The 12,546-nt window shown below is 43.9% G+C and overlaps 1 protein-coding gene and 1 long non-coding RNA gene across 3 annotated transcripts in view; one reads left to right on the top strand and one right to left on the bottom strand.

The window, feature by feature from the left end:
• Positions 1-6,236: 6,236 nt before the first annotated feature.
• On the bottom strand, positions 6,237-9,359 carry LOC109314360. The gene is made up of 2 exons (XR_002102274.1): positions 8,712-9,359; positions 6,237-7,817 (listed from the first exon to the last, which is right to left on the bottom strand). It is a non-coding gene; the product is annotated as an uncharacterized LOC109314360 (long non-coding RNA).
• A 1,071-nt stretch (positions 9,360-10,430) lies between these two features.
• The window catches only part of CAPZB (capping actin protein of muscle Z-line beta subunit), a 90,789-nt gene continuing 88,673 nt past the window's right edge, over positions 10,431-12,546 (top strand). Inside the window, exon 1 of one of the 2 annotated variants that reach the window (XM_019541496.1) lies at positions 10,431-10,536. In XM_019541496.1, coding sequence (XP_019397041.1) covers positions 10,534-10,536 — 3 coding nt within the window. In that variant the 5' untranslated portion in view covers positions 10,431-10,533. The remainder of the gene's footprint in view (positions 10,537-12,546) is intronic. The other variant, XM_019541497.1, reaches the window with a different exon arrangement.

The following is a 12,546-nucleotide window of genomic DNA, read 5'->3' as shown; positions in this document are numbered from 1 at the left end:
CCCATCTAAGGAGATGGAATTGTTCAGCATAATTGTTTTGAACGTCCAGCTTCCCTTGGAGAATTCGGTCTGCTTCTTTTTAATCCTGGAGTCACTGAGTGATCGAAGAGGGCTCTGGAAAACGTTATCCATTAACAATCTAGAATCCATTCTCTTCCTCCTGGGAAAAATTAATGCAGGAGGGAATGTGTCCAAAGACAGGCTTTTCTCTTCATTGCCATAGTTACTTGGCAATTAAACCCTTTCAATGTAATATTGAATATTTATTATTGTATGACTCCAGGGTGACGTTTTGAATGTGCTGTTTGAAAAACCTCTTTTTACATTTCACAGCCTAATGTGCACCGTTTCCCTCCTCCCTTCCCACTTCCTTCTAGTCTGTTTTGTGAGCATAATAGCTGCACATACAAAAGCACAGAGAGACTGGGGCCAAGAAGAAGCCAGAAAGCCTTTCAAATTCGTAGCTGCCTTTAAGTTAACAGAGGGCCAAATTCTAGGCTCAGGCTCCGTGTCAGCCTCCAAGTTAAGCAGGTGTCTAACTTGAATTGTATGCTCCATCAACAAGAATACTCACATGCTTAATTAGGCATTTGCTTAAGTACTGTGCTGATTAGTTCTTCCATCTGTAGGTCTCCATCACACAGCCAGAAGTGATGGAATGTATCCACCAGGCTTTTGCCCCCTGGAGCAGTCACTCCAGCTTCACAGTATTATCAGGTGAGGTTTTCATTCAGCAAGCCGGTGTCTCACTCAGAGCAATTCTGTTGTCTTGCAAGACAGATGCGTACCATGCAGATGAATGGACATTCCTGGGTAGGATCTGAAGGTATGGCCAATATATATTTCATGCATGTATACTGTGTGTCAGCAATGAAACTTTTGGCACAGTCCGCTAGATCATGCCTTCAATGGGTAAGCTCCTCAAAGGGCTGGCTGTCATCAAAATATCATCACTTCAGGTGCTGTTGTATCAGGTCTTGCTTGAGGTTCACCCATATTAGCCAGAATTTTGGATACTCCCCTCCCCTCTCTTTAGAATACAGATCTGTTTCTTTTTCAAAATCTTTTTACCCTGGTTTCTGCTTTTGCAGCATGAGATGGGAGGAGGAGGCAAGTGGATGGGAGGAAGGGGTGAAAATTTCAGTTCTTGGTTAAAAAAATTCCAGACAACTTTAATAACCATCAGAGCTTGAGCTTGGACATCTTATGGAAATCTTGTGACCTTTTTTTTATTTGAGCTGGCTTTCAGCAAGTGGGGTTAAGTTTTGGGGCACTGTCTGGGGAGTTTGTTCTATTGCATATTATTTAATACTTGTATGTGTCTTTATAATTTCTCCAAATTTTATTGTAAGCTGCTCTGAGACTCTTTCAGGGAGGGCAGCATATAAATCTAATAAATAACTAGCTTTTCCTAAGAAGAGTGTATGGCCCTTTGTTATTGTATTTGGCATCACTTCAAAGATCCCTGTAGCATCTTTCTGCCTGGATTGTGTTTTACAAGATTGTACTGACTGCTAGTTTCCTCCTAATCTCCCCTTTTCCAAAGAATCAAGACTTAATTTCTCCAATATTTTTCAATAATGTTAATCCCCTCCCACGCACAAATCACTTTTGCCAAGAGCAGCAGTAATCTGCATAGGGACACAAAAGTGTAGGAAGCACACCCTCATAGAGAAGCTTCTATCCCTTTATGTCTCCATGCACAGAAAGATCTCTGCACAACTTTGGGAAATATCAGAATTGGGGTGTTTTGTTTTCATCCTCACTCCTCTCAAGGATTGTCACACATGGTTACCAGCATTAGCTGGCAGATACGGATGCCTTTTTCCACTTTGCATTACAAACTACCAACCGTGGCAGACAAATGAAAACCAAAACCTTGAAACCAACCAGTGCACCAACCGAGAGAGACAGAAAGAAATGCAGACTTGCAGACGAAATTCTATTCTAACTCACTAAGGGGAAATCATTTTTGATGGGGGAGTAAATTGCCATTTACTCTTTTCATAGCGATCATTTTAGTGGTAATGAACAGGGATATTTTGTGCCGGGGCTAATACATTTTCATGACAATTTTTCAAGGCTGATGTAACATTCAGCAGTTTGCTGTATTGCTAATTATGGTTGTCAGGTAAGGCTGAATGAAATGGAACTTTGGAAAATGGAACAAGATGCATAACAGCTGGCTGCATGAATTTTGTTGCAAGCTGCCTGTGCAATGATTGTTAAGCTTGCACCCAAACTTCTCAGTCGGGAAGTGCGCTCATAACAAAAGACCGATTTAAGCATTTGTAGCTCTCCTGATCAAATATTTCACTCTCTTGGCTGTGTATCTAAATTCCAGTATGATGCTTCTCACTTTCTTTGATCTGCACTATGCTGGGATAGTACAAATCAGAAATGAACCGATCTGTTGTATTGATAGCTTTCCTAATGAGTAAGCCTATACATGGCTGCCATTTCCAGGTCTGTAAATGAGCATTTTCCATTGGTCCACATCAGCAGCTAATTCCATACAGATTTAACTAGTGAACCATGACTAGACCCCTGCAATTTTGTTGGCTGGCATATTGGCAAGCTCCAAATAAAGTGCAACGTGTCAAGGAAAAAGTAAAGGAATGGAAAGTTTTGTTTCTCTCTTTCTGCTGCATTTAATCAGCTTTCCCTTGATTCTTTTTTAATGACAAGCTGCAGACATCATTAGTACAGTCAAGTCTGACAAGCGTTCTAAAAGCTAACCTCATTCTGGCTAATGCTGGTTTTGAAATGCTTGGTCTGTAAAGCTGTCTGCACTTAAGCAAGAGAGAGAGAGGCAGGAGGACCAGCCTTAAATAATACAATACACCCAATACATTCATCTTTGGATGACAGATCCAAAGAGGGCATAGTGCAATATTACTGGGACCACAAGTCCCAAAATGCACTTCTATGGATTCAGGGTTTCTGATTACCTGGAAATCCCACTCTGAGAAGACATGCCTGACCTCCTTAATCATATTCACTGACGATTTAAAGTAAGCCTCAGCTGGGAACAGGGAAATCCTGAGTTCTAGTCTCAGCTCCTAAATCTATTTTTACATGTTAGGGGAAACAATTATTGAATAAAAAGGCAAAAATACCCCTAGAAATAGGGAGAAAAACTCAGCTGAGTGTCCTAACTATTGGGCTATACAGCGAGGATGATTTTGGCTTGCTCTTCTCTTGGGCCCTATGAGTCTTACATCTTTTGCTACAGAAGGGGCAGAGGTGCTCTCATATGGTCTAGCTCTTAGCTTGGTGTTTACTGTTTAGGCACTTTCCTTGGAAATGGGATCTTGTAGGTTTGAGGCCCCTCAGGCTGAGGATGGCTTATAATCTGTGCCTCTCGCTTCCTGGGCACTTACTTTAGTCCCTTTCAGCACCAATTCAGGCACCTCAACTACAAGAAGGGATGGAAGTTCAGACACTGGGGAAGTGAAGTTCAGACACCATTTGGTGCTTAGCATTTTTTATGCTTCTCAACACATCGTTTTTTTTGGAGTACCTTTCTGAGATACCTAACTCTCTACTGGAAGTGTAGGTACCTATAGGTACCTAACTCTAGGCTTTGGATTCCATTCTGAGGGTTAAGATCCTAAAAGGTAGGCATTGTGGTACTTAAAAAGGGGGCTTATAAAGCCCTTCTTTGGATCTGGCCCATATTCTAAAATGCACACTAAAACTTAAAATGGCACGGAGAAGGTCAATGCTACACTGAACAGGGTCAGATGACCTGATGATAAGAAAGTCTGAATCCCGTTTAATCTACAGCTTCCCCATGGCTATCCGTGATAAAGCTGCCTCAGCAGTAAAATATGGAATCTCAGTTTGGCCTGTGTACGCACATCCCAGGCTGCTAGGTTTATTATCTTCTCTGACATTAACCAAATGGGCTTTTAAGACAAACAGGACATCTGCCTGGGTGTTGATGGAGTGAAAAATAATATTCTGAAGTCTGTTTTTAACATTTTTGCAAGGGAGGGAGGAGCCCCAAACCTGATACCTCCTGGACAGCGTGTTGGTTTTTATTAAACGTGGCATTTTGATTTACTCATCAGAGACTCCAGTGAATGGGAAAACTGTTAAAAGAACAGGTTTTACATTCCAAATGTATCCTAGGCAAAGCTGTTTCAGAATTAGCTGGTGTGGAAAGTATATTCTTTCCTATTCATATGCTGTTTTGCTACTGTGTACAAAGACTATCTCCAGAGCGAAAGCTATCGGTGGGGCTAGATGTGGAATTCAAAACCACTGGGTAGTCTTGTGGGTACCTCTGAACCATGATTTTTCCTTTTCATATTTCCAAGAAGCACTCAGGTTCTTGGCCTTGAGCCAACCAATGTCACTGGTTTACCAATTCTGAGCAATAAAAACCACTGAAGCGACCTTCGCAAGGGCTAGAAATTGAGGTCCTTTTAGCAAAAAAACCCCCAAACTGAATTGTAACATAACTTCATGAGAAGCCATAACAAAGGTTCATATACTTTTAAAGTTCCACAAGCTTAAAACAAACAAACAAACACAAAGATACTTGGGTACTTTTGTTTTTTCTTTTCCCCTTTATATGTGGAGAAAAAATTGCATTTAAAAAGCAAACACTTTTTTCCCTCTAAAATCTCAGATCCAGTAAACTCTCCAATTCAGTTTCTTTGGTTCTTGCTAAACACTGGAATAAAAAGCATAGGAAGCATTTTGTTGTACATTCAACATATGCAGGAAGATGAAATGAAAAGCACATCGTGTCAGACCACAAAAGTTTTGCAAAGTTTTGGCTTGAAGTGAAAAGTACTTTGTTATGCTAATAGAAAAAAGTATTTATCCTTTTGCTTCCTTATATATAATCAAGTATACAGGGAAACCACATGTATTTTATAGACACTGATTGCAGGATCAAAAGCCCTCTTATTAATTGCACATGAAGCTGATGTTGTTGAGCTGTTAAGCTGTCAACTGAAATCACTGTTTGGCTCCTTTGTTTATAGTCCCCTCATTTTTAAGACACATAATGTCTGACACTAAGCCCATCAGAGCACATTTTGTTTCTCTTATGGTGGATGTTCCCATGTGTGGGAAATGCTTGCAGTTGACTGAATCCAGACCCAGTGAAACTAAGCAAGGTGCTGTTTCTGGAGGTGATAAAGCAACTGACCTACCATTGTTCTGTTCTGTCTGTCTAGTGCACAGAGCCACCAGTGCCTTCTGCATCTGTCTGCTGCTGCCCAATCTAGTGGCAAAAATCAAAATCAGAAGCGTATTTTACTCTGGTCTTTGTAATCCCTGCCGAGCAGCATTGACAAATCCTTTTGCCACTAGATGGTAAGGAATTTTCACGATCAGCTTCTTATCTAATTAAATGTAAAGAGATGAATAATTTTTCATCCGTAGATCTCAAAAAGCCTTACAGAGGGAGGTGTCATCCCCATTTTATGGACAGGGAAGCTGAATTACAGAGGGGCCAAGTTATTTGTCCAAGGACAGACATGGAGCAAGGAGCACAGTGGGGAGCAGAATCTATGTCTGCTCTGAGCCTGTTGCCTCCAGCTGAAATCCTGCTGGGCAACCTCTGTCCCCTGGTGGAATCCAGCATCTAGAGAGCACAATGTGAGTGTAACCTCCTACCGTTCTTTATTTAGTAGCACTTTGTACTCACTTTGCACAGATGTAATAACTATACAGAGTGCAGAACAGCCCAGAACCTGGTCCCCATCTATAAGCTCTCTGTGCTCTCACAAACTCCCGCTGGTAATAGTGTTTATCCATATTGCTTTCTGTCTCCTTCATTTCCTCATCCTGCCTTTTGGTTGCCAGAGAGACTGCCTCTTCAACTGCCAGTTGTGAGGCATCCTTTGCAGGCGACCCTACCCTGAAGTTTCTTCTCCTGGGTAATGTTTAATCCTGGATTCCATCCTGTTCTTTCCTCTGTTTTCTTCAGGTTTCACTCTTTGGTACAGCACCGTGTCAGTCCCAGGAATTTCCTCAACCAGAGACTCGGAGGATTTCCAGTTTCCTCTTCTCTCTGCTCCAGCTGTGTCTCCATGACCTTTACATTCATGTAGCTACTACAAGAGAACTGCATAAACTCATCTCAGTCTCTGCTTTCAAGAACAGCAGCAAATCACTTCCAACTGAATTGACTTCCGTTGAGAGAGAGCCAGTCATTGGCAAGGGTGATGCCACTGTTATTCCTCATATTGTGCCTTTAATCTGTGCCCTTTAAAAACAGTTCTGTGTTGATTATTAATATTATTGGTTCCAGAAAATTACAAATCCCTGTGGTATTTTATAGGCAATTCAAAAAACAGTATGGGGACAACAGGATGCACAAGGGTTGCTTCTTTAGCCATGAAGTGCAACCAGCTCTAGGGAAGAACACAATTGTTTAATATTGTTGCAAAGTAGTTTCTGTGCAATGTGGAATGGAAGGCAAAAATCGTGTATCCAACTGCAAACTACAAAGGGAGCTTAAGCCAAGAGCATGTCATTGCTTAGTTTTGTATTATTACCCCAGCACCTTGCAGTTAACATCACATATATTCTTGGAAATTAATACTGTGTGCTTTTTAAGGGTACCAAATCAGAAAGCCTTTTTAAATATCTCATACTAAAGACAACACTTTTAGATAGTATACCACTTGGAATAGTTCAGTAGCAACAACGTCACTTCCTCTTCCTCTGTTTTGGCATTTCTTGGAAGCCTCCCATTCATGAATAGCCCTAGTCCAACTTTGGTTAGCTGACAGTTGCAGAAAATGGGATGGCTGCAACCACAGTTACATGCACAGACTCTCCCCTTATTCAGACATCACCCACACTGCAATTACAGCCCACCAGAAAGAGTCTGGTCCCACATTTTAATAAACAAACAAAACAAAACAAAAGGTCTCTTAAGCATGTTCTGCCATAAACAAACAGAGCAAGCAGCTGGTCCTCATTTGAAGAGATGTTCCATCAATCTGAGCAGGAATTTGCAGATCATCTTAATGCAAATATTTTTGGGAAAACAGAAGGCAGCTGTTTATTCGTCTTTATACCTATTAGCAGGAAAACAGAATCCAGGATGCTTGTATTTCTGCCGCTAAGGAAAACATCCTCTTGGCTTCAACATTCATTTGGATTTTGGAAATTGTTTAAAATAAACCCGGCTGCAGTCTCTCTTTCTCTTGCTGTATGTTCCTCTGCTGACCACAGAGGCACAATAAGAGCCTGAGAGCAGAGAGAAGCTATACAGCAGACCAGTTAAATTAAAAGCCTAGTAATCTTTGCCTACATCATATGAGTGTTTTGAGGCAAGAATGAGGAGGTCAGATTGTTATGCAAAGTGACATAGTGCTACTGGCTTCAGTGCATCCCTGCTGATTTACACCAATATAGACTGTGGCTCGAGGAATCCAGTGCTGTCATTTTCAAAATGGAAATTTGTAGCTGTTTAGTGCATACCATTTGTTAAATTCAATAAAAATGGGCACTGGCAGAGCTGCTTCTTTTTGGTAAAGTACTAAATGGGAGCTGATATTTAATAACATTTAGATTCAAGTCATGAACATCTGTGATAACATATTAGGGTAAAATCAGAGTTATCCCCTGGTCCTGCCAGAAGGACATATGCACATAATATTACATGGACAAATTGAAGCCATTCATCTGAAAATACACCGTTTCTGTTACAATCTTCATGCAAGTGTTGCACACAACATTATCAGAGACTTTCATGCCAGCTCCCATGACATTACATCAGACAAGGAAGCATTTTGTGACTCTTCCTGTCAGGATTTCCAGTTTTCATAGAGCATGCTTCCAGGCTAAGAAAAATAAAGGAACAGCAAGAGGGTTTTTGGCTCGTGTTAGGGCCAAGCCTGCAATTCAGATGCCAAAAAGCACCAGCAGAGGGTCCTCACAAACCTAGCACTCAAGCCCTTCTGAAACATGGGCCAAACAATTGTTCCAAGAGAACTATAGAGGAAAATGTTGCCCCATAATGGAGTGGATTCTCCCCTGGGAGTAACTCTACTGACTTTAGCTGAGTTACATCTGGGCATAAAGTCAAAACCATGTGTCAGCAGTGATTCAGAAATACCAGCACACAGAGGCCGGATTCAGGAGCAGTTTTGGCTCAAATAACAGGACTTAATAAATCACCTGAAACAGTTAATTAATTGTTATTTTGCTGGAAGCAGGGTGGAGTGGAGCGGTGATGTACTTTACTCACACAGACCTTGAGACTTTCTGATTTTCATCTTCTTGCATTTGGGTCCCCATATTACAAGCACTGTAATGCACTAAAGACCCGCCTAACTTTAACCAGATACTTGCATGCTTGGCTGAATTAAGGCTTCTATTTCTTCATAAGAATGATGGGTTGCCTATGGAATTAATTAATATTCCCTCTATGTAGCTAGGAGCTATAACTTGTGCTTCAGAATCTAAGGATAATTAATATATATTATAGGCAGTGACACTTATTCTTCAAGTTACCCAACACTTCCTATTGTAAGATCCAGTTCCCATAACTTTGCCAAAATGCTAGTGGCTTGCACTGGAATTTATGTTAGGTGTTTGCATCAGGCTGATTTTTTGGGGGGAAAAGTTTTGTTAAATACTTTCAGATATTCCCCAGAATGAGATTAAAGGGACCTCTTGTGCTCTGCTCATGTAAAAATCTTTCATACAATTGTTTCATTGAGAAGCTGTAGTACCTCAATGGTTTGAAGCAGAGGCTTACAGTTTAGCACGTGGTGTGGTCATCAGGTGTCAGGGATATGCCTTTGATGTGTGTGGGGTGAAAAAAGAAAACACATGAATTTATCCGAGTTATAAACTTTTTTTTTTTTCCAAAGCTCAGCTCGCACCTTTTTGGGGAAGGTTTGCTAGAGTCTGGCAGCTAAATTCCATGAATGTTTCATCTGCTCTGAAAGTTTTAGTCTGTTTAGTCTGTCCTACATGCCTATGGAACTGAGCTTACTAAATCCCAGCAATTCATGGATTAAGCAGGACTTTCCCTAAAATTGGATCTTCAAGCTGCTTTAGAGCCAGATACTAGGTCTGAGGCTAAAGATGTGTCTTTCCTGTGCTCTCACCTTCTGCCCTCTTGGCACCCAGGCTAACTTAGAAGAAAGCTTTCTGAGGGAGGCAGAGTGACTGGAATTGGCTGGACAAGGAGCATCAGGGGGAATTGGGGAGTCAGAATGCAGGATTTAGGATGAGGAATCAGCAGTGGTGAAATGGGACTGGGACAGTGGAGTGAGGGAAGACTGGGACTGGGACAGTGGAGTGGGGAACTAGAACAGGCTAGACAAAGAGATGTACTGAAATGGGGAGGCAAAGGTGGTAGAAACTGGAACTGGCTAGAAACTGGAACTGGCTAGAAGTAAAGAGAACAAATCAGAGCTTAGTGGGTGGAGGAAGGAGGGAGACTTGCATGAGAAGCTCGGAGGGACAGTACAAGACAGAACAGGGACAGGCAGGGGAACAGGGGCAGGATTCAGGGTACCAGGAACAGGCTGGCCTGTTTTTCCCTCCAAACTAGAGCCTGGATGAACCCAAGAGGTGGGAGTCACCTGCCTGCTATCAGCACCTCACCGAGAACCACTAGCAGGGCGTGCGCCTCATCCCTGCTCCCGCTGCCTCCCAGGAGGGCGACAGCCTCCTACCGCGTTAGCTCCTGCTCTGTCCTCAGTGGCAGAGGCCCGAGCTTCCTGCTGACGGAGGCCGGGGCGACAGCGGGTGCAGGCCTGAGGGTCCCACTTTGCTAACTTGTCTTTTTTTCTTTTTTTTAATTAAAAACCTAAGTGACCCCCCCGCAGATTTCACCCTTGCTACCCCAAAGCACTACCCAGTGTGCACAATCCCTGTACAATGGGCTGCCAGAGTCTGCAGAGAGCCTGAGCACCTTGCTGCACCAGGACCAGCCACCTTGAACCTGAAACTGGGATGTGTAACGTTGGACTGTCCCTCCCTATTGGCCTCTTCCACCCCCCCCCCGTTCTCCCTATTGGTCTCTTCCGGCGCCCCCCATTCCCCTCCCTATTGGTTTCTCCCGGGCCTCCCTGTTCCCCTCCTTGATTGGTCGCTCTGTTCCCCCCCCCCCTCCTTGGAGTTGGTTGCTTCTTCCTGTCTTTTTCCCCTTCTTCCTCAGCCCCTTGGTGTGTCCTCTCCCTGATTTAATTTCCTTCCACCCATTTAAAGACTCGGGTTGTTCTTTCAGTTGGGTTCATCCCTCCATTCAACCCTGCTTCTTTCTATTTCTCCCTCCTCCAGAGAAAAGAATGGTCTCTCCCACCGCCCTGCTCCTTCCCCTCCCCTCCAGGACGCGGGCCGCTCTCCATACTTGGCGATGGCCGGCAGCCCGCGCTCTGATTGGCCCGGGCGGCGGCGAGGGGCGGGGCCGGGCCCGGGCGGCGGTGACCCGGATGTTCACTCCTAGGCAACGGCGGAAGTGGAAGGGCCGCGGCCTGGCTTAGACGCAGACCGGACGGCCCCGGGAGTCGCCAGCGCCCAGCCCCGCCCCGCGGAGACATCATGGTAAGGGGGGGCCTGGTAGGGCTGGAGCCGCGCTCCCGGGGTCCCGCCTGGCGGGGGCTGCGAGGAGAGGTGCCTGCAGGGCCGGCCTGAGCCGCGGGGCTGGGCACGGCCGGGCTCTGGCTGCTCGCAGGGAGGCAGGTGCTGAGGGGAGGGCGGTGGAGCTTCTTGCAAAGCCCAGCTTCTTGGAGAGACTTCAGAAGTTGAGGAAAAAAAACCAAACCAGCCAACCAAACCCCCAGGGTGTTTCTTCATTTTGGCCTTAGTGGCCTGGATGCGCCGAGTCTCCACAGAGTCCGATCCTCTGCGTTTTGTTTAGTTGCACTGTTACCAAAGAACAAATGCCGCTTGCATCAACCGGCCTGTGACTGAAATTCATAGCAAAGCAGGGTTGGAAGGGACCTAGTGAGGTTGCACCGGGTCCGACCCTTGCTGCTTAAGCGACTGGTTGTCTTACGCAGGCACCGTGTCCAGCAGAGAAGGGCTGCCAGCGTTGCATCCATGATTGATTTGTGATCGCTGAATGGTGGCTTTAGGTTCACACATGATTGGGCTGGTTTAGTATGTTTTGGATTTGGTAGATGTGCATAGGATGAGCTGAGCCTCGCGAGGACGCAAGTCGAGGACGCGGTTACCTCTATAGCCTGTTGAGCATCTGATGTTGAACCTGTTGCGGGAATGACGGGAGCAGGCTTGGGCGAGGACATCTGAGGAGTGTTTTGTGAATGGAATTGTGCATTTCCTCGATCTTTGAAAGCTGTTTTGCATACTTTTAAAATAAACGAGTAGTAATTTTACTGTTGCTTAAGACATCAATAAGCACAAGACTAGGAATGGAAATTGACCAAGGATCTTACATTACACTCATTGGTCTGTACAGGTCCATATGTCTGTGCAGAATCTGCTTAAGGTGGGGGGGGACAAAATGTGGCCCGTGGGCTGGATGCGGCCCACCAGGCCGTTCTATTCAGCCTGCGGGGCCCCTAAAAAATTTAGAAAATTAATATATATCTTCTCTGGTTGCTTGTCAAAACTCAGTAAGCGGCCCTTCACCTGAAATACTTGCCCACCTCTGGCTTAAGGCAACCTGTCTCTGGTCCTTGCATGAAGCTCCCTGTATCCACAAACTTATAGGATTCAAAAGTGGTGCTGTCATAGTGTAATTCTTCCAGGTGAACATGTAAAGGCCCCGAATAGAAGATCTGTGGATCGCTAGATCTATTGATCGCTATCGTAAAATGCTGTAAAATGACATTGCATGTTTTGAGATCTTTTCTATGCTGTGAGCATCTGAGTCCTTGTCACGTTGACAGGTTCAAGAAGCTTGAGGCGGTTTTCATTTTTCCCCTCAAAGCAGCGGGTAACGAGGAGCTTATACTTGCTTTACACACAATGATATTGAATATATTGTCATCACAAGGCCTAGAGGCCTTAACCAAGATTGAGACTCTTTTGTTACCAAATACTGTACAAGCACATAATGGGAGTCAGTATGTCCAGCTTAAACAAGGGGCAGGAGGAATAAACAGACACATTATTTCAGTTTGTGCATAAAATAGGCCTTTTCAGAGCACTAGGTTCAGGGTCTCATTTACATACTTGGAGTTAAACATTCGGAATATCAATAGAATCATAGAAAGATGGGGATGGAAAGGCCCTTGAGATCATCTAATCCAAGCCTCTGTTCAAGGCTGGGTTGTTCCTTTCTAAAGTATCTTAGTCAGATGTTTGTCTAGTCTTCATTTAGGAGATTCTAGTGATGGGTTCTGCAACTGTTAGGTAATTTGTTCCAGAGCTGAATAGGTAGAAGTTTTTTAATATCTAACCTATATCTTGTTGCAGTTACAGATATCATCCTCCCTTCTGTCATGGTCCAGCCCCACAGCAAAAACTCATGAGAATGAGTAGGTTTTGTTGAGTACCATAAATATTAAAGCTTATCTTTCTCCAGGGGGTAAGAGAAGGTTTTCTCAGTAGAATTTTTGCCTCTTAAAAGAAGAGTCCAGCTTGACT

Source organism: Crocodylus porosus, unplaced genomic scaffold (assembly GCF_001723895.1).
Source record: "Crocodylus porosus isolate Cpor-Errol unplaced genomic scaffold, CroPor_comp1, whole genome shotgun sequence".
NCBI lineage: Eukaryota > Metazoa > Chordata > Crocodylia > Crocodylidae > Crocodylus > Crocodylus porosus.
The sequence above is the reverse complement of the archived record's forward strand: the minus strand, read 5'-3'. Positions and strand labels throughout refer to the sequence as shown.